Here is a 27,923-nt window from a genome sequence, read left to right as displayed (position 1 = left end):
AGACCCGATTAGACCCGATCGCATTGCGCAAGCGTCAGACCCGATTAGACCCGATCGAAAACGCTGCTTTTAAGTTAAAGTCGATCAATAACTTTTCCTGGTAGGCTGCAATATATATATTTTTACCAGTCGCTAGGAGATATTGGAATGTTGTTCGTGCTGTTCAGTAAAAAAGTATATGCAACGTAATTTGTGTTACCGATACGTATGTATATTTAAAAGTAGCGGTGCGGCCTAAAATCCGGTGCGGCCTTTACAATTAAAAAATTGATTTTATTTCTAAAATTAGAGCCTGCGGCTAATAATCAGGTGCGCTCTGTAGTCCGGAATCTACGGTACATTAATTTTTATCTTTTCCATGCAACTGTTACAAAATAATGTTTAAATTCTTACAGTTTAACTGACATAATGTTTGAGTGACACTGTAACTGACATTTCAGAGAGTAAACTGTCAGCAAGCTTTGGCAATGAACAAGGAGCATGGAGCAATGCCTTTCCCACAGAACCATTAATTTCCATTGTGTAGAGAGCTGCTTCTTCTAGGTTAAGTTTTCAGGTATAGCTTTTGGAGAGCCTCTAATAACTGCTAATACCCCAAAACATAACTGCTAGTTGAGAAATTATAATTTCCGCTGTCTACCCATCAGCATCATCGTCCAAATAGCCTCACTCTAGCTCTCCATTCATGATGCTGTACTACTGATCTGGAATTACTACTTGAGCTTTGCTTCCTTCAAATTCTCTTACAGACTATTTCTGGCTGCAGAATTAAATCTTTGAGGAATACAGGATCTGGCCCTGCTCAGAATTCTGAGCAATCACCACTTGAAACAGCAGATGGTGAACACTTTAGAGGTTGTTTTCTGCTTTCAGCTGACCAGGTTAAAATTCTTTCCCATCAGCTGTGCATCTCAAACCCTCTCAAAATTTCATCAGCACAAAGATGCAAACTTCCCAATATTTACAATTATCTTTAGAACACTGAAACAAATCCAAATTTAGATTTTACTGGTAGTTGGTAATCAAAGCATCTACACCCACCATTATAACTGGATAGCCTATTCTTTTCCAACCATATACAAACAATTTCTAGATACATGTGAATCTCACATTACGAATGGATTGGGGGAGAAGTGAGTTCCTACAAAATATCACATCATCATTTTTCATTGCATGAAGCTGCATCTGCACATGCATCGAGAAATGCAAGTAGAAAAAATTGTGATGACTTATTTGCCTCCCCATCCCCCATAAATTCCATGAAAGGATATTTTACTCTCTAGCCCAAAATTTTGGGTAGTGAGATGTGAATTCTGTAGGGAACGAATTTCTGTAATCTGAATTTCCATAACACATAGATCACCAATATATTGTGAAAATGAAATATGCTGAAAATGCAAAGGATGATTAGATGGAGATAAATGTGAATAGTTTCTGTTCACTAAGTCTATACAATACATACCTCGCTTGGAACCTGTAATCAGGATCTGGAACACCAATATCCCATAAGATGATTGTTTGATCATAGGATCCAGCTGTTGAAAGAAAATCAATAATTTAATCTTAAATGCTGTGAAAATGAGGCAATGTCAGTGGTTTATGGATCACTTTGTGTTTTTCTCTCCCTTCCCTCCCACCTTTTAAATCCACTCCTCAGCTTTTTTTCTCCAGTCCTGACTAAGGGTTCAGCCCGAAATGGCGACTGTGCTCTTTTCCTAGATGCTGCCTGGCTTGCTGAGTTCCTCCAGCATTTTGTGTGTGTTGCTCGGATTTCCAGCATTTGCAGATTTTCTCTGATTTATGGCCCTACTAGTTTTGTTATCCGCTCAGCAGCCACAGTTTAACGGGACTATTATAATAATAATAATAATAGTAAAATAGGTTCCTAAAATATTTATAGTGTTTTCCAACTCAAACGAAAATGTCATCATTGCATAAAGAATTTTTTGGAAGCAATGGATCTTGCAAAGGATTTCTACTCGAAAGAACAATCATAGCTCTCATTCTGAAGCTCAAATCATTGATGTACTGAGACAAGTGGTTGAGCATTAAGTTTTGAAGAACTCCATTTCACTGTCGTGAAGAACCATCCTTTGTTCTCCCCACTAAACAATTTTTGGATCCAACATGCCTACTTTTCCCATGGCCTTTTATTTGTCTGCTTTGTCTGCCCATGTCGGACTTTGGGAAAATTTTGCTAAAATCCTGTAGACTACATCAAATACTTTAGGCTGGATGGAAAAAAAAATTGACAACTTTGAAAGAATTCCTTATGTGTAGCAGAGGACTGTCAAAGCATTTATTCTGAAATTCATTACACAAGTACAGCATGGGGCAGGTCGGGGAGTACAGATGGTTTCTCATCCATGAATCTGTGATGCTACCAATTCATATGAAGCCTGTGGAATTGAAGAATTGCTTCATGATGTCGAATTCACAGCTATTTTAAAATATTTATAATATTCTAAAAATCAGGTCCATTTTCAAACTGAAACACATTTTATATTGTTCTTTACAAACACAACAACCACCTGATTTGTGGAACATAAAATATATTCATCCTTTAAGTTTTAAGCAGCACATTCCTTAAAGCCTGTTAGGTATTTGTCATAAACATTTACAGCAAAATACAGATACTATGAAAAAAATGCTTTCAAAGATTTGCCTTATGAGAAGGACATGAAGATTCCATGGAAATGAAATCTGATCAAGACCCTGCTACCCCTCCCCTCCGACAGCAAATTATGACCTTCCCTGTCCAAACCAACACTCAAAGATCCTGATCCCATCACCCACCACACCAACATTTGACTTCCCAATCTCTCTAAAGTGACATCATAAGACTTGTGTGCTATTGAATTTTATAATGACAAGCATTTATTGGCATTCCTTGAACACCTAATTTTACATGCCTCTCTACAAGGCACAAAATTTATGAGCAATATCAAGTCAGCCCAAAACCTGGATTCAAAATGTTAGTTTTACATGAGTAAATCATCCACGTAACTCTAAGGATGACAAACAACACTGGAGCTGAATTGTAAGATTTAATGGTATTCCATAAACCAACATCCTTCTCATCTGACAAGGGCTGCAGCATAATTTAAGTTTTGTGCAATAAAACAGGAGTAGCATTAGGAATTAGTATTCATTATGTAATCAATTTGTCACAAATAAAAGGACATGGAGGAGTCAAGTTCAAGAACACCGGACTGGAAAAACAAAGTTCAGAGATGCAAGGAGGAGTCTGGCAAAAATTGAAAGGACAATAAAGAGGTTAACACTTTGGTCATCTGAAATCGTCAAGAGCACAAAATTTAATCAACGCCAGGAAAACGGGTTTGATAATTGGCAAGGAAAATGTAACAGTTCTCTGGATGACATTCAATTAAACATGGTTTAGAAATGAAATCAGGAAACATGATAAAAAGTGGAAAGATGCTTAAAGAATGAACAGAGACACCTAGGGACTCCTAAGAGCATAGCATTAGTAAAGAGAAAATGTAAAAGAGGGTAACAAACTTTTCACTTAATTAATGAGAAGTTTATTTATATATATTCTGAATAATGTTTGTATTAGAATGTCCTTGACAAAAAGGGGATTTCTTGCCCGTAAAATACAGCAACCCCTAGATCCATAAGGTAAAGTTTGTTGTGAAAAGTTACTTACAAGTTGAATTGAGACACTAGGCAAATTTTCAGTGAAAAGGGAAGACAAGTTTTAAAAAGACTTTGATAACTTGATTTAGAAAAGCTTATTTCATCTGATGAGAGACAATGACAACAGCATTGGTTCAGAACAATTATCACTGAATTAACAAAATGATTTAGAACCAAATATAAATTCACTCAGAAATGCCAACGTGAATACCTCAATTTTCCACGGAAAATCATACAATCTAAGATATCAAGCTTATCTTTCAGCATTTTTACTCCAGTTGTAATGTGTTTTCCTCTCTCGATTAATATTAAATACTGGAATTACTCATCTGAACTCAATTCAACATTATAAAGTCTGTGCCAATATCAAGTTCAATACTTACTGAAGAGAAAAGTCTCATGTTTTGGAGAAAAGCAGAGTGTTGAGATTGGTTTCTTGTGAGCTTTTATGCTTCCATAGCAGTAGTTTACTTTTGCGTGTATGAGCTTTACTACACCCGTTCCGCCAGCTGCAGCTAAGACATTAAGCTTTCTTTTATGATTCTCATCAAACACAGTTAGAGTGGTCCAAGCCAGAGAAAAGAAATCCTGAGGAAAATTATATGAACAATTAGAATCTTGTTGAGGAACATGTACACAATACATTGAAAGGTTAAACTAAGTATGTGTCAGTACAAAAGATGCCAGATTGGCTGTGTAATATGCCATTATGGTTCTGAAGATAACTCCAAAGGAAAGAAAAATTTCACGGCACTGAAACTGATTTACTCACTAATGTGAGATATGGCACACAGCAAGATGTGAAATATAACACGCTTCAATGCCAAATATGTAAGACAATGTACAGTAGATGCAGCTTAATTGGGACAAGTACATTTGGTCCATTTAAGAGGCTGCCCCAATTAGCCGAAGTTTCATGTTAACAGTTAAAGAGGTATAAAAAGATAAAATGGGTAAAAAAAAGTGTATTTAAATGAAATACACAATAAATTAGTAGATTACTAATACTACTACTACTACAGTATTATAAAACTGTGTATTAGTTCCTAATATTTATCAACAGAGGAATTCATCCAGTGTATGTTGCCAAGTTCTTTTAACTGTAAATGAACAAAATCAGCATGGACACCTAGTGCAGATAATTGACTTCCTTCGTAAAATGCTTTTGATGATTGTTGATACAATTCTTCATAGTGTCTAACTTGCTGAAGTAGTGAAATCATTTAATTTATTCCTTTTTTAAAAAAAACACTGCTTTTTGAACACACGCTCACAACTGATGCTATTAAAAACTGTTCATCCTAAGCATGGTGTAGTGTCCAAATGTCACACAAATGTGCGTGCTGATGCTGGTTAGAAACTGTTTGCAGCAGTCTTCTGTCCCAACCGGATTCCGGTTAATTGGACCATCGGTTAGCAGGGGCAGCTGCTTTATTTAGATAGATAGATAGATACTTTATTCATCCCCATGGGGAAATTCAACTTTTTTTCCAATGTCCCATACACTTGTAGCAAAACTAATTACATACAATACTTAACTCAGTAAAAAATATGATATGCATCTAAATCACTATCTCAAAAAGCATTAATAATAGCTTTTAAAAAGTTCTTAAGTCCTGGCGGTTGAATTGTAAAGCCTAATGGCATTGGGGAGTATTGACCTCTTCATCCTGTCTGAGGAGCATTGCATCGATAGTAACCTGTCGCTGAAACTGCTTCTCTGTCTCTGGATGGTGCTATGTAGAGGATGTTCAGAGTTTTCCATAATTGACCGTAGCCTACTCAGCGCCCTTCGCTCAGCTACCGATGTTAAACTCTCCAGTACTTTGCCCACGACAGAGCCCGCCTTCCTTACCAGCTTATTAAGACGTGAGGCGTCCCTCTTCTTAATGCTTCCTCCCCAACACGCCACCACAAAGAAGAGGGCGCTCTCCACAACTGACCTATAGAACATCTTCAGCATCTCACTACAGACATTGAATGACGCCAACCTTCTTAGGAAGTACAGTCGACTCTGTGCCTTCCTGCACAAGGCATCTGTGTTGGCAGTCCAGTCTAGCTTCTCGTCTAACTGTACTCCCAGATACTTGTAGGTCTTAACCTGCTCCACACATTCTCCATTAATGATCACTGGCTCCATATGAGGCCTAGATCTCCTAAAGTCCACCACCATCTCCTTGGTCTTGGTGATATTGAGACGCAGGTAGTTTGAGTTGCACCATATCACAAAGTCCTGTATCAGTTTCCTATACTCCTCCTCCTGTCCATTCCTGACACACCCCACTATGGCCGTGTCATCAGCGAACTTCTGCACATGGCAGGACTCCGAGTTATATTGGAAGTCTGATGTGTACAGGGTGAACAGGACCGGAGAGAGTACGGTTCCCTGCAGCGCCCCTGTGCTGCTGACCACCGTGTCAGACCTACAGTCTCCCAACCGCACATACTGAGGTCTATCTGTCAAGTAGTCCACTATCCAATCCACCATGTGAGAGTCTACTCCCATCTCCGTTAGTTTGTGCCTTAAGATCTTGGGCTGGATGGTATTAAAGGCACTAGAGAAGTCAAGGAATGTAATCCTCACAGCACAACTGACCCCCTCTAGGTGAGAGAGTGATTTGTGCAGCAAATACGTGATAGCATCCTCCACTCCCACCTTCTCCTTATACGCAAACTGAAGAGGATCCTGGGCGTGCCTGGTTTGTGGCCTCAGATTCTGTATTATCAGCCGCTCCATGGTCTTCATCACGTGCGACGTCAAGGGGACAACTCTTAAAAAACAAAAACTAATCACGTAAATAGCCAGGATTCCCTTCGTTTATCTGGGACACGATCTTGCTTAGTTGGGGCAGAAGACTGTGCTTAGAGCGAACACTATTTAAATAACACCAGTTTTGTGTTCAAAAAACAGTGATTTTTGGCACAGATAATTGGCAAGAAATAAGTAGCAAGACAATTCAGAATTGTTTTGCTTACTGTGGTTTCAAGTGTTCCGACTTGCAGATGCCAGAAGCAACTGGCAGTGAAAATGAAATGATCTCATTACTTCAACAAGTTAGGAATTATAAGGAATTTGAAGGTATTGCCAATCATCTTTATTGCTACAATTAAAAGGAAGATTTGGAGTATGCAATCATTGATAACTTGGTATGAAGGCAGTTTATTATCTGAACTAGGTGAGTCTGTTCATTGTCTACAATTCCTCCATCGATAACTAGTAGGAACTAATATACAGTTTTCTGGTATGTTATACTACTGGTAGTGTTCCAATTTGCTCTGTATTTCATGCAGATACATATTTTGTTACTCAATTTGTCTTTTTTTAAAAATCTTTTTTAACTACTTCCATGAAACTTTGGCTAACTGGGCCCAAATGTACTGGTCCTAATATGTCCCAATTGACCGGAATCTATTGAATATTAAGTTTTGATTAGACCTGATTGAGAAGTGTTGGGTTGTTGATATCTAAAGATGTACTGAAGCTACTGGGCTATTTTGAGGATGCATTTATTCTTATGATATCATTCAGTTCTTTTGTGACCCTCCATTAAGATCATTGGAATTTGACTCCTGGTAAAATAAAAGATCTTCTAGGCCTTTGCAGCCAGTCAATGACATGTCAAATTAATCAGTATGATCAGACAGCATGAAGTAGGCTTGTTGCCGGCATTGTAATCAAGGACAACAAATTATTCACGCAGCACACTCCATGCAACTTTTTTTGGGGTGGGGGAGGGTGCTATCAAAGTTAAATTTAAATCCCTATGTAATTCTACTTACCTCCCCTAATGATTTGTACTTGTGAAGAACAATCCCAGTTTCACAGTCAATGACACAAACTGAATCACCTCCACATACAGCCACATTTCGAGATGATTGCATCTGAGCATCTAATTTAAACAATAATTAAATGTTATGCAGTTATTTACATCCCCCACCAAAAATGTCTGATTAACTAAAAATTATCCAGAAAAACAGAAGACACATTAATATTCTGATAATTAGCATTTCAAAAGGCAAAAGGATAACATATGAGATCCTGCAATTTCTCTTTTGAAATCTGAAATATCAATTTCAAAGACCAAGTAAAAATAGATCACCCATAGGACAAGGTTTAATTTTCACACTGTCACAATGTACACCAACAAATTCACCTACAAATGGTCTAGAGAATCAGGTGAAAATTCACAAGCATTTGAATGCGATGTCTCTGCCCAAAAAGTCTGTAACAATTCCAATTTGTTTGGTTAATAGTACTTTTTTTTTAAAAAAAAAAGGATTACAAAATGTCAGTTTTCCACCAACAATAGGATTATACTTTTCAGTCTGGAAATGTAACAGCTACAAGAATGAAACCAGACTTCCTGTTGAGAACATGGATTTATATTTTTATGCATCAAGTCTCTACACAACAGCTTCTCTTCATCAGTCACAAGGAGAACAGTTACTGATGACACTCATTTTCTTCTATAGGAAAATGAACTCAGACAGTCCTTTCATTACAGAGATATATTATAATTGTGTTGTCAAAATAAATTAATATCGGTTCACTTTTGAGAGGAAATCAGTATTAAAAATAACTCAATCTCAATAAGCAACTTAAATTGTAAACCTCGAGAATTCTCAAAAAAGAATCAATACCAGAATGCAACAATTGCAAGATCCCAAGGTAATCAAATAGTGAAAAATAATAAACTGCATCAATGATTTTCTTTCTGAAAATATCATTCTGCCTGTCTAGAATTGTTTAGAGAGTTCCCACAAGATTCTTTGGGGTCTGCTCCATCTGAAAAACTAACTCAAATGACAGTGATAGAAATGTGGCAGAGTCTTAGGAAGTATTGATTAATTTGAATATTTAATAGGCTTCAACACAATGGTACCTCCCTAACTGCTCAGGATATGTTTCTGGAAACAAAATGCCTACCAAATAAATTCTGACAGGGGCCATGCAGACTGCACTCCCATTGGCTGAGCAACGAAGACCCGAATAAGAAAACTACTCATCAAATTGCTAAACTAGCAAGCTCTCAAGATTTTATTTTTTTGCTTTTTAATGTTTTTCAGTAAAAATATTTAATGCCAAGTGTGCTCCAATGAATCGGTGTTCTGCATTGCAGCACTAAACACAATATCAAAGTACACTACTGTATAAAAGTCTCAGGCAGTGGTAAAAAAGATTCTGTAAAGTGAAGATGCTTTCAAAAATAATTTAGAAATGTCTAAATATCAAAAAAAATTACTATAAAGAGCAGTAAACAGTAGAAAACTAAATCAAATCAATATTTGTTATGACCAACCTTTGCCTTTAAAACTACATCAATTCCTAGATACACAGTTGTGCAGTTTTATAAGAAAAACAGATGGTAGGATTATTCTAAGCACCTTGGTGAACTTGCCACAGTTCTGCAGACTTTCACTACCTCACTTGCTTCTGCCTCTCCAGATAATCACAGACAGCCTCGATGATGTTGAGATCATCGCTCTGTGCAGGCCATACCATCTGTTGTAGAACTCCTTGCTCTTTTCACTGAAGATAGTTCTTTGATCTGGGCCATGTGTTTGGGGTCAGTGTCCTGCTGCAAAATGAAGCTGGGACCAATCAGACACCTGCCTGATGGTGTTGCGTGACGGATGATAATCTGCTTGTACTTCTCAGCATTGAGGATTCCATTAATTCTGACCAGATCACCAACTCCATTTGCAGAAATGCAGCCTCGAACCTGCAGGGAACCTCCACTGAGCCTTACTATTAGCAGCAAGCACTCAACCATGTAGCACTCTCCAGCTCTTCTGTGGACAAACAGACTCCTGTTTGAGCCAAAAATTTCATACTTTGATTAATCAGTCCAGAGCACTTTCTGCCATTGTTCAGCGCCCCTGTGCTTGTGTTTTTGCATGTAGGCAAGTCTCTTGGCTTTGTTTCCACTTCAGAGGTATGACTTTTGGGCAGCAACACTTCCATGAAGACCACTTCTTTCAAGACTTCTTCAGACTGTACAGGGGTGCAATTGGGTTCCAGTGGTTTCTGTGAGTTCAGAGCTGATAGAGCGCAGGATGACCACCTTGTGTCTTGTTGCTATGCTCACTCTTGCCATGGTGTAAGAATTCATGATTTGACAGTTAAACTGTCACATCTGTCACACCATCTCCTTTTAGCTTGGTTGCCCTTCAGCCAGTTTGATTCCTTCCATACCTGCTTCTGTTTCAATTAATCAGTTTAGTTCATTCAACTCATTATATCATTGATCATTAGCACCTGTTTGTTATCATGGTTTAATCATGCACTAGGCAATATACCTACTACTTAATCAAGTTTTTATTTGAAAAGTGGCCTACTGGGCCTGAACACCTCCCTCTGCAACTGGATCCTGGACTTCCTGACTGGGAGATCTCAGTCAGTCCGGATTGGGAGCAGCATCTCCAACACCATCACACTGAGCACGGGGGCCCCCCCAGGGTTGCGTGCTCAGTCCACTGCTGTTCACTCTGCTGACCCACGACTGTGCTGCAACACACAGCTCGAACCATATCATCACGTTCGCTGATGACACGACCGTGGTGGGTCTCATCAGCAAGAACGACGAGTCAGCTTACAGAGAGGAGGAGCAGCGGATAGCAGACTGGTGCAAAGCCAACAACCTGTCTCTTAATGTGAGCAAAACAAAAGAGATGGTTGTTGACTTCAGGAGGGCACGGAGCGACCACTGCCCGCTGAACATCGACGGTTCCTCAGTAGAGATCGTTAAGAGCACCAAATTTCTTGGTGTTCACCTGATGGAGATTCTCACCTGGTCCCTCAACACCAGCTCCATAGCAAAGAAAGCCCAGCAGCGTCTCTACTTTTTGCGAAGGCTGAGGAAAGTCCATCTCCCACCCCACATCCTCATCACATTCTACAGGGGTTGTATTGAGAGTGTCCTGAGCAGCTGCATCACTGCCTGGTTTGGAAATCGCTCCATCTTGGATCGCAAGACCCTGCAGCGGATAGTGAGGTCAGCTGAGAAGATCATCGGGGTCTCTCTTCTTGCCATCACGGACATTTACACTACACGCTGCATCCGCAAAGGAAACAGCATTATGAAGGACCCCATGCACCCCTCATACAATCTCTTCTCCCTCCTGCCGTCTGGGAAAAGGCTCCAAAGCATTCGGGCTCTCACAACCAGACTATGTAACAGTTTCTTCCCCCAAGCTATCAGACTCCTCAATACCCGAAGCCTAGACTGACTCCTTGCCCTACTGTCCTGTTTATTATTTATTGTAATGCCGGTACTGTTTTTGTGCACTTTATGCAGACCAGTGTAGGTCTGTAGTCTAGAGTAGCTTTCTCTGTTTTTTTATTACGTAGTTCAGTCTAGTTTTTGTATTGTGTCATGTAACACCATGGTCCTGAAAAACGTTGTCTCATTTTTACTATGCACTGTACCAGCAGTTATGGTTGAAATGACAATAAAAGTTGACTTGACTTGACTTGAACATGTTACTTTCTTTAATAAAATATAGAAATTTCTCTCTTACACTTAATTTTATGGAAAATGAATGTTTGGAAATCTAAAATTTGCTCTTTTTTTACTGACACACAAATGCAGAAGACAAAAAATAAACACATAAAACAACATTCATTTAAGTAATCTAGGGTCCCTAAGACTTTTGCACAGTACAGTATAGCCTTTAGATGAAAGGTCTTCAACATGAAACTTTAACTCTGTTTCTCTCTCCACAGATGCTGAGTACTTCTGGCATTTGTGTTTGTTTTTTTATTTCAGATGTCCAACACCTGCAACTTTCTGCCTCAGATTATTTGAATACTAATAGTATGTTACAGAGAAAGCATAAAATAGGCCTCTACCCTTTTTCCTGTTTGAACAGCTGTTGCATGAAGACAAAAAAGGCAATCAACAATTAGAATTAGAGGTTTGATAAGAACCTGAAGGGCATTTTTTTTAGGACACAAAGGGTGGTAGTAGAACAATGGAACCAGCTTCCACAGGAAGTAGTTGAGGCAGGTACATTATATACATTTAAGTATGTGTACTGATATGTGGACAACTTCAGCAGGGGTTCATATAACCTTTTACTATGTCATCGACCAATACCATTAAGCAAGGGGTACATGGACCCCTGGTTTAGAGTGATATGTGCTAAATGCTCAGGAATAGGATTAACTTAAATATACATCTTGGTTTGATGGACAACTATGGACCAAAATGCCTTTTTCCATGCTGTACAGTTTTATGACTTTATAATTATTTTGGAGAAATTCCTTTGAATATAGCTGAATGAATATTTAAAGTACAATCCATCTCTCAATTGTCCATATCTCCCTATCAGTTCTCACCAACCCCTGACCCATCACTCACACAAACGCCATCTTCTCATTCAAAAGATTCAGAATACTACATGGAACATAATTAAACCTCTGCCATCATTATGTCTTAATTTTTCTGAGAAAGTGAGAACACTGACTGTCTATTACATTTTTGTCACAAGTACCAAGATAGTGAGAAGTTTGTCTTGTATTCAGTTCATACAGAGCAATTCATTACATAATGCATTGAGGTAGAAAAGAGAAAAACAGTAAAAGTGCATAATAAGGTAACAATTACAGAGAAGGTTAACAACAGAGATTCCACAGTACAGATTGTGGGGAAACCTCAATGTAATCACGAACATTTGTTATTGAGTTTGAGATTCAAACATGCAAATATGGAAACAGAAATCCCAAATTTGTCTTCTAAATGCACGTCAATGTAGGAAATGGCTAAGAGGATTTTAGTATTAACTGATTTAGATTAATTATTTAAGTGTTTTTGATCTGTTTCAGGTTTCTGAATTTCTTTTGCCTTTAGTTGTTTTAATAATCTTTGCACATTTGAGTTTCTGAAATTTTCATGATTTTGTCAAGAGAGCTTTGGTAAATGTCAAAACTTTAGTTTATCTTTTTAGTTGACAGAACACATTCAGATGACCTCCATCATGGCATAGCACACACTTGCCACGAGCAAACCAGCTGCCTCTCCACTACAGGTTGCATCTGTCTGATCAACTCTTGAGCAATTTTTCAATGATATTATTTCACCTGGAATCTGGGAGCTTTCAATGTCTGGTTCGAAAGCACAGCTCCAGAGCTGAGTGCTGAAATCGTCAGGGTTGTTATTCTTGCTGTGGCACTGAAGATAATGCAGAGGCTCAAGGACAACAGAATTCTGGTAAAAAAAAAACACATTTTATACTAAGAGTTGATGGGACATAGAATCATGGATATTTTGCAACACAAAATTTATGTCATTGTATTTGCCCTAGTTGTTTGCTATACGAGTGATCAATGCCACAACTATACCTTGTGGCATTACAACACACCATTTGCAAAACCGTTTCTCCAAATCACTTTCCACACACCTGAGGCATAACTGCACAGTAACTTAGTCAGCAGAAATAATCATTACTCACTCAAACTTAATTTTTAAACCTAAAATCTTGGACTTCTTTATTAAAAATTGTACCTCAAATTTCTCCACACAATTATAGTTGCATGACCATATCCTCATGATATTCCAATTCTACCATGGACATCAAATTTGGCAGTAATTCTAAATTGTGACTTAACTTGTGTTTCAGGTCCATGATTAACCCTTTTATTCAAAGGGCCATTTTAAACATAAATCTACTGGTCTTTTTCTTCTCACAGGAGCAGCATATTAGCATGCCATTCCACCTGCAGAGAAACACGGGACTGTACTCACATTCTCTCAGACAATCTTCTGTCAAGGGCATCTGGCTGTAGCAGGAATGAACTGCTTGATTCCCTTGCACACGAAAATGTCCCCTGCAGATAATATTCTTCATTAACCTCTCTACCATTCTCTGACCTCACGTGAGTATTCTTTCAGCCCTCCACCCTTTACTCTACCATCTATTCAAAGAGAAATAGCATTCCTCTGAAGCTGGGACAATGATAATTGTATTGTATTAATCCTGGTGAAAGCTGCCAGCAAATATCATCTCTGGTATGATAAATGCTGACAGCTGAGAACTTGAACTACATCAATAGAAAGCCATTTTTAGCATGAGATCACGCAGGGAAGCCTAGCTATAGTCTTCTACGGAAAAAAACTGAAGTTCTCACTCTCATGCAACTTTCACAAACAGCATTAGATGACCTAAGTGTCCATTATCTCAGCATGGCAAAGGAAGCCACTCAGCCAATCAAGGCCATGGTGCTCTCAGAGCATTCACATCAGTTCCATTCTTCCAACGTAATCTATGGTGTCTTCAAAACTCATCAACACCACTCTCCACCCCCTCCTACACTTGGAGTAATTTATAGTAACCAAATCTTTTGAGATGTGGGCAGAAAATCAGAGCACCCAGTGCAATCCATACTGTCACAAGCAGAATGTACAAATGCCACACAAATAGAAACCTCAGTCAGGTTCTCAGCAATGACTGTGTCACTGTGACACTTCATAAGGTAGCAATGCAACATATGTAGCATTACAACTTCTAACCAGCCTTGTCCGTAACAGAGAGCTGGGCAATGCTGCTGAGTTTCCCCAGCAGTGTTTGCTCATCTTTAACAAATATATGATGGTTATCATTGTGTAATCCATACATAAATTCAAATGGTCATTTTAATGTTGAATTACATATTCTAAGTTTCCTATAACTACTGACCTTTAGCTGCCTAACTCTGTGTGTGTGTGTGTGCGCGCGTGCGCGTGCATGTGTGTGCGTGCGCGCGTGCGTGTGTGTGTATGTATGTGTGTGTGTATGTGTGTGTGTGTGTGTGTGTGCGTGCACACGCATACAGACATGCCCACCCTTAACTCCTGGTGGAGTCGTCGGGGCGCCATCATGACAAGCTTTTTGCACCGATCTTTTTGGTGATTGCTCATCATACGGCATGTCTTGGACATCTGAAACCTGGCAGAGACCATCTGAAACCCATCCCTCTCCAGTTTTTTTTTTTTTTACGAGGTCGAGTTGCAAGCTCGAACTCAACCCAGGCACAGATGGAGAGCGTGCAAGAGAGCCAGCCGAATTCAAACTCAGGACCTCTTGCCTCGAAGCCCAGGCTTGATGCCACTATGCCGTGAGTTACAGCCACTAATTTCTTGAGCCAGGGAAAAATAATGTAGTTAATGACGTGTTCTTCTCCAAGAGTTCTTCAATCAGCTTAAGTCCTTCCAGACAGGCCCAGGACTTCTGTACTATTAATTCAAAAGCCGTTTCACAATTCTAGTATTTAAACACTCACAAGTCCACCATCATTTGCAAAAGTTGATACAAAATTGTTATTAGATCCACTATAAACTTAATCATCATCAGTTATATTTCCTCCTCCTTCTACAATTCTTCCTATTCTCCCTGAGCACAATTTGTTAAATTGATAATCCTAACTTTCTAAAAAAGCTCAACATATAACATCTTGTCACCAAACAAGAAAGTGTCCACCCCAACAAATTTTAAACCATAGTTGGGGATTTCAATCAGGCTTGTTTGAAGAAATCCCTGTCTAATTACCATCAGCAAATAACCTGTAGAATTAGAGGTCCCAAAACACTTGACCACTGCTATACTAGGATAAAGAATGCCTACCATTCCATTCCCAGACCACATTTTGGGAAATCTGTACTACTTCTTGCATACAGGCAGTGGCTAAAGAGCAAAGCTCCAGAGATTAAGACAACAAAGAGATGGGCGTGGGAGGCAGAATGATTGCTTCGACTTAGTGAACTGGGCTACGTTCAAGTACTCACCTATAGTTCTGAAAGTATACACCATGGTTGTCATGGACTTTATAAAAACTGTCATAGACAAGTCTTTTCCAATCAGAAGCCCAGGATGAACTATGAGATCTGAAATCTGCTAAGAGTCAGATCAGAGGCAGTCAAGTCTGGCGACCAAGAAGGTTACAAGAGGTCCAGATATGATCTTTGGAAAGCCAACCCATGAGTGAAGTAGCATTTCTGGACTAAACTTGAATCAATGAAGGATGTGCGACAGCTGTGACGGGGTTTCACTTCCAGATGGGCTCAATCTCTTCTACACTCACTTTGACCATCAAAATATGGAGGAACCATCATGCCCTCCCACATCCTCCGATGACACTGTGATTTCAGTCCCTGAGGCTGACGTGAGAGCATCCTTCAGGAGACCCATGGAAACATCCAGCCCAGATGGGGTATATGGCAGAGTACTAAAGACCTGTGCTGATCAACTGGCTGGAATATCCACTGCGATCTTTCAACTCTCACTTCCACAGTCTGAGGTACCCACCTGCTTCAAGCAGGCTTCAATTATACTGGTGCCTAAGGAGAACGTGTAAATCTGCCTCAATGACTATTGCCCAGTAGCACTTACATCCATAGTGACAAAGTGTTTGAGACGGTTGGTGATGAAACATATTAACTCCTGCCTGAGAAGCGACTTGGATCCACTCCAATTTGCCTGCTGCACAACAGATCTACATCAGATGCCATTTCATTGGCTCTTCACTCAACCCTGGAATATCAGGACAGCAAAGATGCAAATATCAGGATACTCTTTATCGACTACAGCTCGACAATCGTTACCATCATCCCCTCAAAACTTATCAATAAGCTTGAAGACCTTGGCCTCAATACCTTCTTGTGCAACTGGATCTTCAATTTCCTCAGTTGCAGACCTCATTTAGTTCAGATTGGCAACAACATCTCCTCCACAATCTTCATCAGCACACGTGCACCATAAGGCTGTGTGCTTAACCGCACCCCGTTCCCCCCTGCACGACTCACATTACATTATGACTGTGTGGCTAAGCATAGCTCCAGTGCCACATTTAAGTTTGCTGATGACACTACTGTCGTAGGTTGAATCAAAGATTGTAATGAATCAGCATATAGGTAGAACACAAACTCTGGTTGATAGGTGTCACAACAACAACCTCTTACTCAATGTCAGCAAGATCAAGGAGCTGATCACACTTCAGGAGGAGGAAACAGAGGTCCATGAGCCAGTCCTCTTAGGGGAAATCAAAGGCGGAGAGGGTCAGCAATTTTTAATTCCTCAGTGTTATCATTTCAGCGGACCTGTCCTGGGCCCAGCACACGTGCAATCACAATGAAAGCTTGGAAGCGCCTCTACTTCCTTGGAAATCTGCAAAGAGTCGACATGATATCTAAAACTCTGACAAACTTCTGTTAGGCGTGTGGTGGAGAGTACATTGACTCACTGCATCACAGACTGGTATAGAAATACTAATACCGTTGAATGGAAATTCCTACAGCTCAGTCCATCACAGGTAAGGCTCTCCCTGGCACTGAGCACATCTACAAAGCGTTGTTGCAGAAAAGCAACTTCCATCATCAGGGACCTCCACTACCGAGGTCTTGCTCTCTTCTTGCTGCTGCTGCTGTCAGTAAGAACATACAAGAGCCTCAGAACTCTCACCACCAGGTTCAGGAACAGTTATCCCTCAAGCATCAGGCTCTTGAACCAGAGTGGATAACTTCAGTGTTCAGTGAACTGTTCAAACAACATATAGATTCCCTTTCAATGACTCATGTTCTCCATGTTTATTGCTTATTTATTTTTTATTATTATTACTTCTTTTGTTTTAAATTGGCATAGTTTCTTGTCTTTTGCACACTGGTTGTCCACCCTCTTGATGCTATTTGTCATTGATTCTATTATGGTTATTGTATTTATTGAGTATACATACAAGAAAATGAATCTCAGGGTTGTATATGGGGGACATACATGTATTTTGATAAATTAACTTGGAACTTTGAAATATTGCACCTTTTTGTCTTCTTTGGCATTGGCCTTTATGACCACATTTTTCACCTTTTAAGGCAAATTTCAAGAATAGAACTATTTTCATTTTTATTTTCTACTTCTTAACTTTTTAATTTGAAGATTCCCCTTAAGCATTCGGTTAATAAGAGGTCAAGCGATACAGACAACTCACACATGGTGGTTCATCAGACTAGAGCTCTTAGTTACTGGTGTCAAAAACCCAAAGGACAATGTCAGTGGAGGTGACAGAGATGTCTGCCAGTGACCCCTACCGCTGGACCCATGAATAGAAGATGGCTGCTTAATTTAATGGCTACATTTGGTGTCAACAGTTCAACTTATGGAAATTCCCCTTTAGAAAATTTACTGAATCACTACTCCAAAGTTTGAGATACATAATGAAATTATTTCCCACGGAACTTATTTGGAATTAAGGTAAATAAACTAACACAACTTTATTTTCAAGCTTGCATTTCTTGAAGCAGGCACAGATAAAGTGGGAATGGGGGAAGAAGGTCACCTACATTTCAAAATAACTATCAAAGTCATGGGATTTGAAAGCTTCACATATAAATAAAAGTATCAACAGGTTTAAAAATAGCATAGAGGGGCTGAAAATAAAGTTTTAGTATTATTTCATGCAAAAACAACCCAATTTCATTTCACAATCATGCCAGAACTGTAGTTCTGACCCACAGTAACTGAAATTTCAGACAGGGGTAAAAACTACAAATGACAGCTTTTAAACTCTTTTAAAACTCAATCTCTACTTAAGCCTTCGTTTCAGTACAAAAATGTTTTACTTCATAGGCATTTAATACAGAGGATTACAACTTACAGGAATTATTACTTCTTCAATTATTTTAATGGGATGAAGGTGTCACTGGCAAGGCCAGCATTTCCCGTCTTTAATTCTCCTCAGAAAGGTGGCATTGCTTGGTAGATTTTGTTGGGAGGGTCTTTGCTTAATTTCAAGTGTGCATTTTATAGGTAGCATAATGTAATAGGGGCATGGTAGCATTGCAGTCATGGTGCAATAGAAACAGAGGGACTTCCTGTTTTGGGCAGGGATTTCGTTTCCAATCTTACTGTGTCTTGGATGATGAGGAGCTTAAATGTTACTGGAGCTGTACCTACAGACAAATGGAGGTTATACCATTGATGCCCGATTTGAGCCTTGCAGCTAGAGGAAAAACTAAGGCTATTTGAGCACTTGGGTTTAATCATCTAATATCTTTTCTTCCTATTTATTCCTTTAATGTCGGTAAAACTGGCAATCCAAGAGGTCGAGAGGAATAAGTGAGGTGTAAAAGCAAGATTGCCTTTTCTCTTTTAGGTGGACATAAAGATCCCTGCGATAACATTTTGAACAGCAAGAATATTGAAACTTCTCTCCTCACCAAGACTATTCAATCAACAACATTACTGAACAAAATATATTTATTCATTATTGTATTCCTGCTGTGGAAGCTTTCTGTGAACCAAATAACTGCAAATCTCCTACATTACAACTGACTAAAAGTACTTCATTGGTACTTTCAAAAATACTCTGTAAAGCATTTTGCAACATTCTGAAAGGGACAAATAAAGTCCTATAAAATGCAACTACATATTTTACATGTACAATGCAATGCATCAACTCAAACCATAAGCAGAATTAGAAGCAGTGGCTATTCAAAACCACTTACCCCATGCTTCGATTTCTTCTTTGGAACACTTGCTTTACTGGCTGCAACTGGAGATACTGAAAGCTCTCTCTTAGAAGGCTTTGCCTTATTGTTCCCTGTACTTCTATTGTCCTTCTTGGTTGATTTTGTCAGTTTAGCTTGCCTTTCTTTCCCAGACTGAAATTTATTCTTAGAAATCTTTCCATTGCCATTCTGTGGAACCTTAGATCTTTCATTTTTTGCACTTCTTGCATTATCCTCTGCAGTCCGAAGGCAGGTGTTTCTATCTGAAAATAATTCAGTGGAGGACCTAGATATCACATTACTTCTACCAGATATCTTAAGGACCTGCATAAAAACAGAAGCATATCAGAAAAATAACTCTGCAGTCTTACGGTGTTTAAAGAAGATACAATACTTTGGCAACAAATATTCAAGACCAATTCAATAACATTAAAATTGTACTTGCTATCAATTGCAAAGTGCCTGTACTCATTAATGAACAATAAAGTTAAGTTTGGTATTACCTTTGCCAGCCAGTGCAGCATGGAACAAAGAACACAATTTAACGAAATGCTCGTGGAATAGGCACTTCTGGCCCAACAATCCCAACTTTGCCTCAGCTTTGTCACAAGACAATTTACACTGACTAATTAACCTACAAGGCAAGTCTTTGGATTGTGGGAAGAACTGAAACACCTGGGGAAAACCTATCCATTCCACGGGGAGGACAGTCAGAGACTGCTTACAAGAGGATGCTGGGAATGAACTCTGAACTCCAATGCCCTGACATGTAATACCATTGCGCTAACTGCTATGCTACCATGGAATCTCCACACCATGATACACCAGCACATCCCTTGACATCATATTATCTAGATGACTTCTCTCCTGTTTTAGAATTCTCTTGAGATATCTGGAGTATGAGGAATACTTCTCAACCTTAACTTCTTACATCATTATGGTTTGCAATATTTTCATTGTCTTCTTCTTTTTCTGAGTCAGAGGATCCTTCCTTATGTAGTAGCAGAGAAGCCAAAAGCTCTGAAGCTATCATTTCCACCTAGTGGGCACATCACAGAAATATAACCAGTTAACAGATCAATGTCACCCTGGGCTGTTAAAAATGCAGGGGTTTTTTTTTAAAGATGTTTAATATTCGCAATAATGGCTCCTGTGGGGATCTCTGGTTTTATCATTGTAAGATTCAAAATTAAGATGTGCGTTTCTGAAAGAGGTCTGGGTTAAAGTCAAAGGAAATTATGTCTGGGTTAAAGTCAGAGGACAAAGGTGATTTAATTATGTCCGGGGACAAATGTGATTTAATTATGAATGCAGAAGCCCTGACAAGATTAACTGTTTGTGGAATCATTGAAGTCCTGAGATATGGACTATTGTTTTACAGAAACGTGTAAAAAAACAACTCCAAATATGGAATGGGAAAACACTGTGTACCTCCCGAGTCAGGGAGGAGGGGTGGTAAGGAAGAAGGATAAAACCTGCTGCCCTGTAAGGTTCAGGGTTCCCTTCTCTGAGGGGGCCCAGCTCTGCAGAACTGTTAATAAACTTTGTTTCCTTGAATTTGTCTTGAAGCCATTATTCGGGAGCGTGGCTCGTTTCTGACAATCATTTTGCTAATCAACTTACTATAAAAAGAATGCCCAGAATCAGAAACAACAGGCATGGAAGTACTGAAAAAAATCTACTTACCCTCCATTTTGTAAATTCACTCAGAGAATTTGGTCCATATTTAACATTAGCAACTGCAGATTTCACAAAATTATTTCCAACCGCCCTTATCTCATCAGCAGTTGATGATTCGGAGAGCTGACATTTGTACTTTCTATCCCAATAAGCATTTACCTTTAAAAAATTGGAAAAAAATGTTAAACTATCCAAAGCAGATTATTTTCTTCAAAGTCTTTTACTTTTTAATTGGGCATCAGGAGTGACTGCTTCATTACTGATATTTAAGGAAATGAGAAATATGGGTTTTTGGGAAGCCAGGGGTATGAGATCTAAAAGCAAGTATACAAGACAAGTAATTACTATCCATCAAATCACTCTTCTAATATATATACACAACTGCGTTACACTGAAGTAGGAAGAGAGGGCACAGTGAAGGATGATCTTTTGCTAAGCTCCCATATCTATCTGCAGATGAGACCTTAACAAGCTATTCCCAGAACAGGGTGTATCACAGCCTTCTGCTCAACAAAGTGTTGACCACGTGATAGCTGTAACATGCTAGTGAATGCAAAACAGAATCCAAACGAAATGGCGTGAACTTCTGCAACTTTCCCAAATTAGGCCTGGAAACTTGCCCACCGAATCCTTGTCAGGTTTACAGTGCAAAGCTTCAATTTAATAAATGGTAGAAACTGGCTGTTAGGAGAAAGGTTGTGAACTTGATTTAATTTAATCAGCTTCAAAGTATATTTTTAGTTTTATTTCGATTTTTAAATCATTTTAATTTTCTTAACATTTTTAGTTTTACAGGTGCCAAATGATTGAGACTTCCAAACGTCAAAACACCCTCAAGCAATTAAGGTTTTGACAGACAGCAAGCCTGGGGGATGTTCCTCAACGACTATCAGCCCCATTCTGTCAGTCCAGCCACTTGCTGGCAGAAGGCTTACTCTGCCCTTGGCCATGCTGATGGAATCAGCTACACGTGCAAAGACACAAGCAAAAAGCATAGTTCAGGGTACAAGTCACTGGCAATCCCAGAGCAGTGGAAAATCTGCTCCATTCTGTCCCTTCTTTGTACGTATTTGTTGAGGACCATTATTTTAAGTTAGCTTACAAAATCAGGGGATTCTACCTCTTAAAACAAACTTTAAATTAATTCCAAACTGTGTTAACCAAATACTTTTCTACTCTATTTCTCCGGACTCACTTGACACTTCAGCTGCCGGCTGTTGATAAACCTCAGTTGATATCCATTGGATGTTATATTACTGCCATTGAGTTGCCGCAGGTTAGGCAATAAATATATCAGCTTGTATGTATCACAGATCTGGAAAAGATCAATAAGGATTAGAACCTGATCAAACTCAAAAATATTGACACAATATGTTAAAAGAAATTAAATGCTGTTATAGTTATTCCTTTTTTGCTGAACTATTTTGGTGTTCCCTTTTACTAAGATTACATACTTTCAGGTGTTAAAATGGAAAAATGCATAAAACAATGATCAGAAGGTCACTTGTAAATGTTTTGCCAAATGTTATATAATAGAAAATAGAAAGCAATTTAATCTACTTATTACTAGCCAAGGAAACTGGAATTTGCAACACCAAACAAGATTTGATCAACCAATTTCACGTGCAGCTTCAAGTAGTCTACGTGTAGGCAGGGCAGGCAGCAGGTGACATCAGTCTCAATGCAGTGCCTACACCCCCAAACTGAAACAAAAGAACTTTAAGACTTGGTCTTTCTGTCCCTTCACCCTAATCCTACATTTTAACAAAAAATACTCTGAATAAAATCTATTAGTTTCTAAACGGAAATACAAGTATAAAGATGCATCCCAACACTTCTAAACTCCACTCAAGTCCGAAGTTCCAAGTAAATTATCAAAGAACATAATGTCACCATATACAATGCTGAGATTCATTTTCTTGTGGGCATACTCAATAAATCCATAATATAATAATAACCATAATAGAATCAATGAAATACTGCACCAACCTGGTTGTTCAACCAGTGTGCAAAGGTCAACAAACTGTTCAAATATGAAGAAAGAAATAATAATAAATAAATAAGCAATAAAAATCAAGAACATGAGATGACTTTTCCCATTCAGCAGCAACTTTTGAAATCTAAAAGTCAATTTTATCAGCAATCTTGCCAATGCTACTGGACATGGGGCTCTTGGTAGCTAAGAGGTAGGCCAGTAGGACTATGTGTGTACATGATTTTTTTTAAATAAGCAGATGCTGAAAATGTGAAATAAAAACAGAAAATAACAGAAACATTCATTAGATTACAAATCATCTGTAGAAAGAGAAACAGAATTAATAATTTAGTGTAAAAGATCCTTTCTCACAACTGAGAGGAGAAAGGAGAAAGCAAGGCAGTTCTACATTGCAGGGATGTTTCAGTTTCAGTGAAGGTGGGAATGGGTTAGATAAGACAAAATGAATTCTCCACCTTCTGGCATTATTAATGGCGGTTGGCAGAGGAACGCAAGGTACATTACTGCCACCTACTGAGCTGGAGTGTGCAACAGTCTGGAAGTACATCCTCTTTAATTGGCCTCCACCCACCCCCCCAACAAAACGTCTAATGCTTTTTAGAAAGTCAAATATGCACTTACATACATTACAATGACAGTGATATTCTAACAAACTTTCCATGTTGAATTGTGTCCTAAAGATGTCAATTTAGCAATTAGACGTTTCATTTGCACTTCATAGGAACTGTATTCAAACAATATATATTGCACCATTTCTTAACAAGTGTACTCCTTACAAATTTCCATAATACGTATATTAGTTCTGAACAAAGAATTATTCAACAAGTATGTCCAATATATAAAAGTGTACGTATAACTTCTTCCCTCCTGTTATACCCATGTCCCAATTGAGCTCTCACCAGCCTCTGACTTTTATAAAAATGTTGTCTCTTTCTTTTTCTTATCCCAACTTTGTTGTGACAATAATAAAATAGAGCTTTTAATTATGGCTTTCACCCCCCCTTATGCAAAGGGATCACTATATATACATCATTAATTTTTAGCGATTGCTTTACTAGAAGATCTGCTACCTCGTTTCTTTCAACGTGGGCAGAGACCCAGAAGAAATGGGTACATAAGCCTACACTTTGCAGCCTCAACAGATGTTGTTCAATATAGAACAATGTTTGGCCTACAACCTGAAGTACCTGTTTTAAGAGATGTCAAAACCAAGAACAAGTCGGAGCACAGAAGTACATAACCCGAGCATACTTCTTCAATCCATTCCTAGGCTAAAATGACTGCACCACCTCAGACATGAATAGTGATACCTTGTCTGACATTGCTTTTGCAATAGTCACCTGAAACTTGGAACACAGACAGAAACACCTGAATGACCTGTCACTGGATTTTTTTTTGAACCAACTGTATAGATAAGTAACCATAATATCTGCCTTACATATATTGCTGAACTACCTGTACCACTGATATGTAATCATTCTTCATCTTGATCATTTTTTTGAAGGCTTAAATCATCCATCGGTCAAGGGAAAACCAGTGGAGGATTGGCAGAAAGGGGTACAATGGGACTATAATCCACATTGAACAACCCAAGATTTTTGTGCCCATTCATTTCCCATCCATGTAAAACTGAAGATCTTATGAACGAAGTGCTCCCAACACTACTGTTATCAACATTGGATGACCAACTTTACAGTCCTCTTATGTTAACCCAATAAACATTAACCTACATAAGCTAACTGTAACCTACATAGATGTTAGAAGTACTTTACCCATTTCTACCATTAATGGTGAATTTGGGAATTATTTAACAGAACCACAAAATAATCTTAATGCTCGAGCTTGAACTTTATCTAAGACTGCTGCTGAGGCTGACCCATAAGAAACACATTCATAATCAAAGACAGATCTGAGCTAAACAAATGTATATGGCTTTAATGACTTCCTACTTTCATCCCAATCACAGCCAACTGAGCACATCGAGGACATTTTTGCACTTCTCTGGAATTTCATTCACACGCACTTTCCACGTATCCATCCACACACCAAGAAACTTTACCACTGAATCTCAAGTGATTTACTGAGGTCAATTGTGGGTGAATGCTCCTTTTAGAAAAACAAATAGTTTGAGCCTCCATCAACATCCCCATTCCTCTATTTCATTAATAACTGTCTGCAACTTCCCAACTATAAACCTGTACTCTTGCCTCTCTTCCACACTAAATTGTCATTAAGATAAAACAATTTGGAAATGTCTGAGCCGAATTTAAGAAAATAACATTAGTCATAGTATTAAAAAGGAGTCGGCTACATGCAGTCCTGTGAAGTATCATTCCTTAAAATGCTCCCACCCTAACTTGTAACTTCCTGTTGCATAAAAAAAATCTTGAATCCAATTGAACATTCTATCAACCACCTGGTCCCATCCCTTCAAGTTTAAGCAATAAGCCTTGTGTCCTTAACATACCATAAGCTTTTTCTACATAAAAAAAATTATACCACTGATTCTTTATTAACTTGGGCTTTACAAATTTCAGATTCCAAACTTAACAGTGGGTACCTGGTCATTCCCTCTTTACAAAATCCAAATTGGGAAACATCTAATTTTCCACGACCCACCACAAAATAAGAAAGTCTCGCTGTAACCATTATCAATGTACGTTCCTAAAAAGGCACGGCTGGGATTGGTGAGGGGATACCTTACAGAGGTCATACAGTCGAAGGATTAATGGCAGTAATTAGAAAGAAGGAAATAGAACGAGGCCAAGAGATAATGGCAATTAGAGAGCGAGAAATTTGATAAGGAAAGCACAGTAACATATGCCCAGCAGGTCAGTTTGTGTTAATGGAGAGGGAAACACTGTTGCACTCTCACCGATGGAGAACCTTACACTTACACTAGAAAAAGCAAGTTACCTGAAGATATAGAATTCAATATTGAGTCCAGAAGTTGTAACATACCCTGAAGTGCTATTCTTCAACCTGACATTGGGCATTGTTATAACAGTAACAGTGGAAGTGGGATGGAGAATTAAAGTGGCAAGCAGCAAGAGGTTCTGAGCCACCTCTGCACACTGCATGTTAAAGTGCCAAAAGAAACAGTGGCTCATGGGTTTAGAACAGCACAGGCCAGGGAATGACGAAGGGAATGATCCCTTTGAATTGCTGAGAGGAGTTGGGTGTGTTTGGCTTACAACCTTGTTCAAGTTGGCAGTGATTGCAAAGGGTGGCCCACTGAACACTAAAGTTGATGGTGTGGGGGTCAAGGACCAGAGGAGTTTTATCCTAGCTTTGTTCTGGAGGAAAGAGAACAAGAACAGAGATATAGAAAATATATTAAATGCAGTGAAGAGCTCTGCAGAGCAAGCTACAGTTGTACGCAGGCCTTTCAATATTCCGTACATTTCAATGTGATTCCCCCGTCCTCATCCTTCCCAATGCCAGTGAGTATAAGTTGGGAGTTGTTTCATCTTTGGAATCATTTCTCTCAACCTCCTCTAGACCCTTCCAACACCAACATATCCTTCCTTAGATAAGGGGCACAAAAGTTATCACAAATATCGCCTGACCAATGCCTTATAAACCCTCAGCATTACTTACTTCCTTTTATATTCTAGTCTTTTCGAAAGGTTTATTGCTAACCTATCACTCAAGATGGAGAGATCCAAGAAAGGAAGGGCAGAGTCAGACCCAAACCATGTAAAAGTATATCAAGGGGCTAACAGGCAGCAAAAGTCACGTAATATCCAAGCTTCAAGTGCAAAAGCATTACCAATGCAGTCAAGGTACAGCTCAGAAAAAATATTCAGTCTAATCCAGGCCATGCCTTCAGGCATTAACTCTAGTCAATTAAACTAAAGTATTTTCTTCCATTGACAAACAAAGTCAGGCTCAAGTGACAACTACATCCTACTATTTGCTGACTCTTGATTTATTTGCAGAGTATACCACATTTGCACAGTGGTTCGCATGATGCTATTACAGCTCGGAGCGTTCTGGAATTCAGGGTTCAATTCCAATGCCATTCCGTAAGCAGTCTTCGTACGTCCTCCCCCTGGAGTGCGTGGGTTTTGTCCAGGTCTTCCGGTTTCCTCCCACAGGTCAAAGACGTACAAATAACTTAACTGGTCATTGGAAATTGTTCCATAATTAGGATAGGGTTAATCAAGTTTGTTGGGGCAGTGTTGCTAGAAGGGCAGGAGGATCTACTCCACACTGTATCACCAAATAAATAAATAATGTAAGTGATCACAGAATGGAAGTGGGCTAGAATGGCTGGTGAATTGGTAATAAACAAAATTGTACACTGTTTCCATAGGATCAAAAAGAAAATGATTCATTAAATAAATCTAAACAAGTTTAATCAGGCCTGCTTTGATGACATCAGTTTTATTCCTACTCAATCACTCACCGTCAAATGCAAGTTATCGTCACAATTGAGATCTTCAAGATTCACAAACTGTCCAAGTGACGTAATCTGCTCCAAATCATTATTGGCACAGTTTAGACATTTCAGGTTGGCAAGCCCCAAGTCGTTTGGAATCTCTGTTAGCCTATTTCCAGACACATCCAGTTCTTCCAACTCCAGTAACTGGGAAAATAATACTGGATCCAAATCGCTTGTTTTCAAATTTAAGTTAGAAAGACTAAATTTTAAAAAAAGGGAAAACTAAATAAGATTAAATTTCAAAGGAATTGTACAAATTGCAGTATCAATATTACAATTCTCCCAAGTGATGGACAAGCAGTTCCTAATTTGAATATTGCTTTGCATTAGTCCAGTACACCACTTTTGTAATTTTACCATTCACCAAGAATCAAATAGTAATCTTTTCTTTTCAAAATAATTCATTACAGATCCAGCAAAAAAAAGGGGGGGGGGGGCTGGAGAGGGGGTCAGTGCGGGGGGGGGGGGTGGAGAGAGGGGGGTGACAAAGACCCCCCCCCCCCATAGAACTGGTGTTCTATCCACACACTAAGCAAGTGCTGAATGATAGAACACATCCAACAGGCTCATCATGCCAAGCTGCAAGTGATGAAATTCCTGGCAGAGCACCCAACAACTTCAGGGAGTATAGGCCTTTGGTCCAAGCTCCTGCAGAGCAGTGTTATCT

General features: G+C 39.0%; 1 protein-coding gene across 5 annotated transcripts in view; it reads right to left on the bottom strand.

Annotated features, from left to right (window-relative positions):
- lrwd1 (leucine-rich repeats and WD repeat domain containing 1) overlaps positions 1-27,923 on the bottom strand; it is a 70,404-nt gene that overhangs the window by 39,126 nt on the left and 3,355 nt on the right. For 4 of the 5 annotated variants that reach the window (XM_073053744.1, XM_073053741.1, XM_073053743.1 and 1 more), the window contains exons 3-11: positions 27,221-27,455; positions 22,009-22,128; positions 20,820-20,972; positions 20,065-20,172; positions 19,131-19,457; positions 12,743-12,869; positions 7,441-7,550; positions 4,044-4,248; positions 1,463-1,535 (exon numbers count right to left, since the gene is read on the bottom strand). In XM_073053744.1, coding sequence (XP_072909845.1) covers positions 1,463-1,535; positions 4,044-4,248; positions 7,441-7,550; positions 12,743-12,869; positions 19,131-19,457; positions 20,065-20,172; positions 20,820-20,972; positions 22,009-22,128; positions 27,221-27,455 — 1,458 coding nt within the window. The remainder of the gene's footprint in view (positions 1-1,462; positions 1,536-4,043; positions 4,249-7,440; positions 7,551-12,742; positions 12,870-19,130; positions 19,458-20,064; positions 20,173-20,819; positions 20,973-22,008; positions 22,129-27,220; positions 27,456-27,923) is intronic. The other variant, XM_073053745.1, reaches the window with a different exon arrangement.

The sequence above is a fragment of the Hemitrygon akajei genome, chromosome 8 (assembly GCF_048418815.1).
Source record: "Hemitrygon akajei chromosome 8, sHemAka1.3, whole genome shotgun sequence".
Taxonomy (NCBI): Eukaryota; Metazoa; Chordata; class Chondrichthyes; order Myliobatiformes; family Dasyatidae; genus Hemitrygon; species Hemitrygon akajei.
Note: the sequence above shows the minus strand (reverse complement) of the source record. Positions and strands in the feature narration are given on the sequence as shown.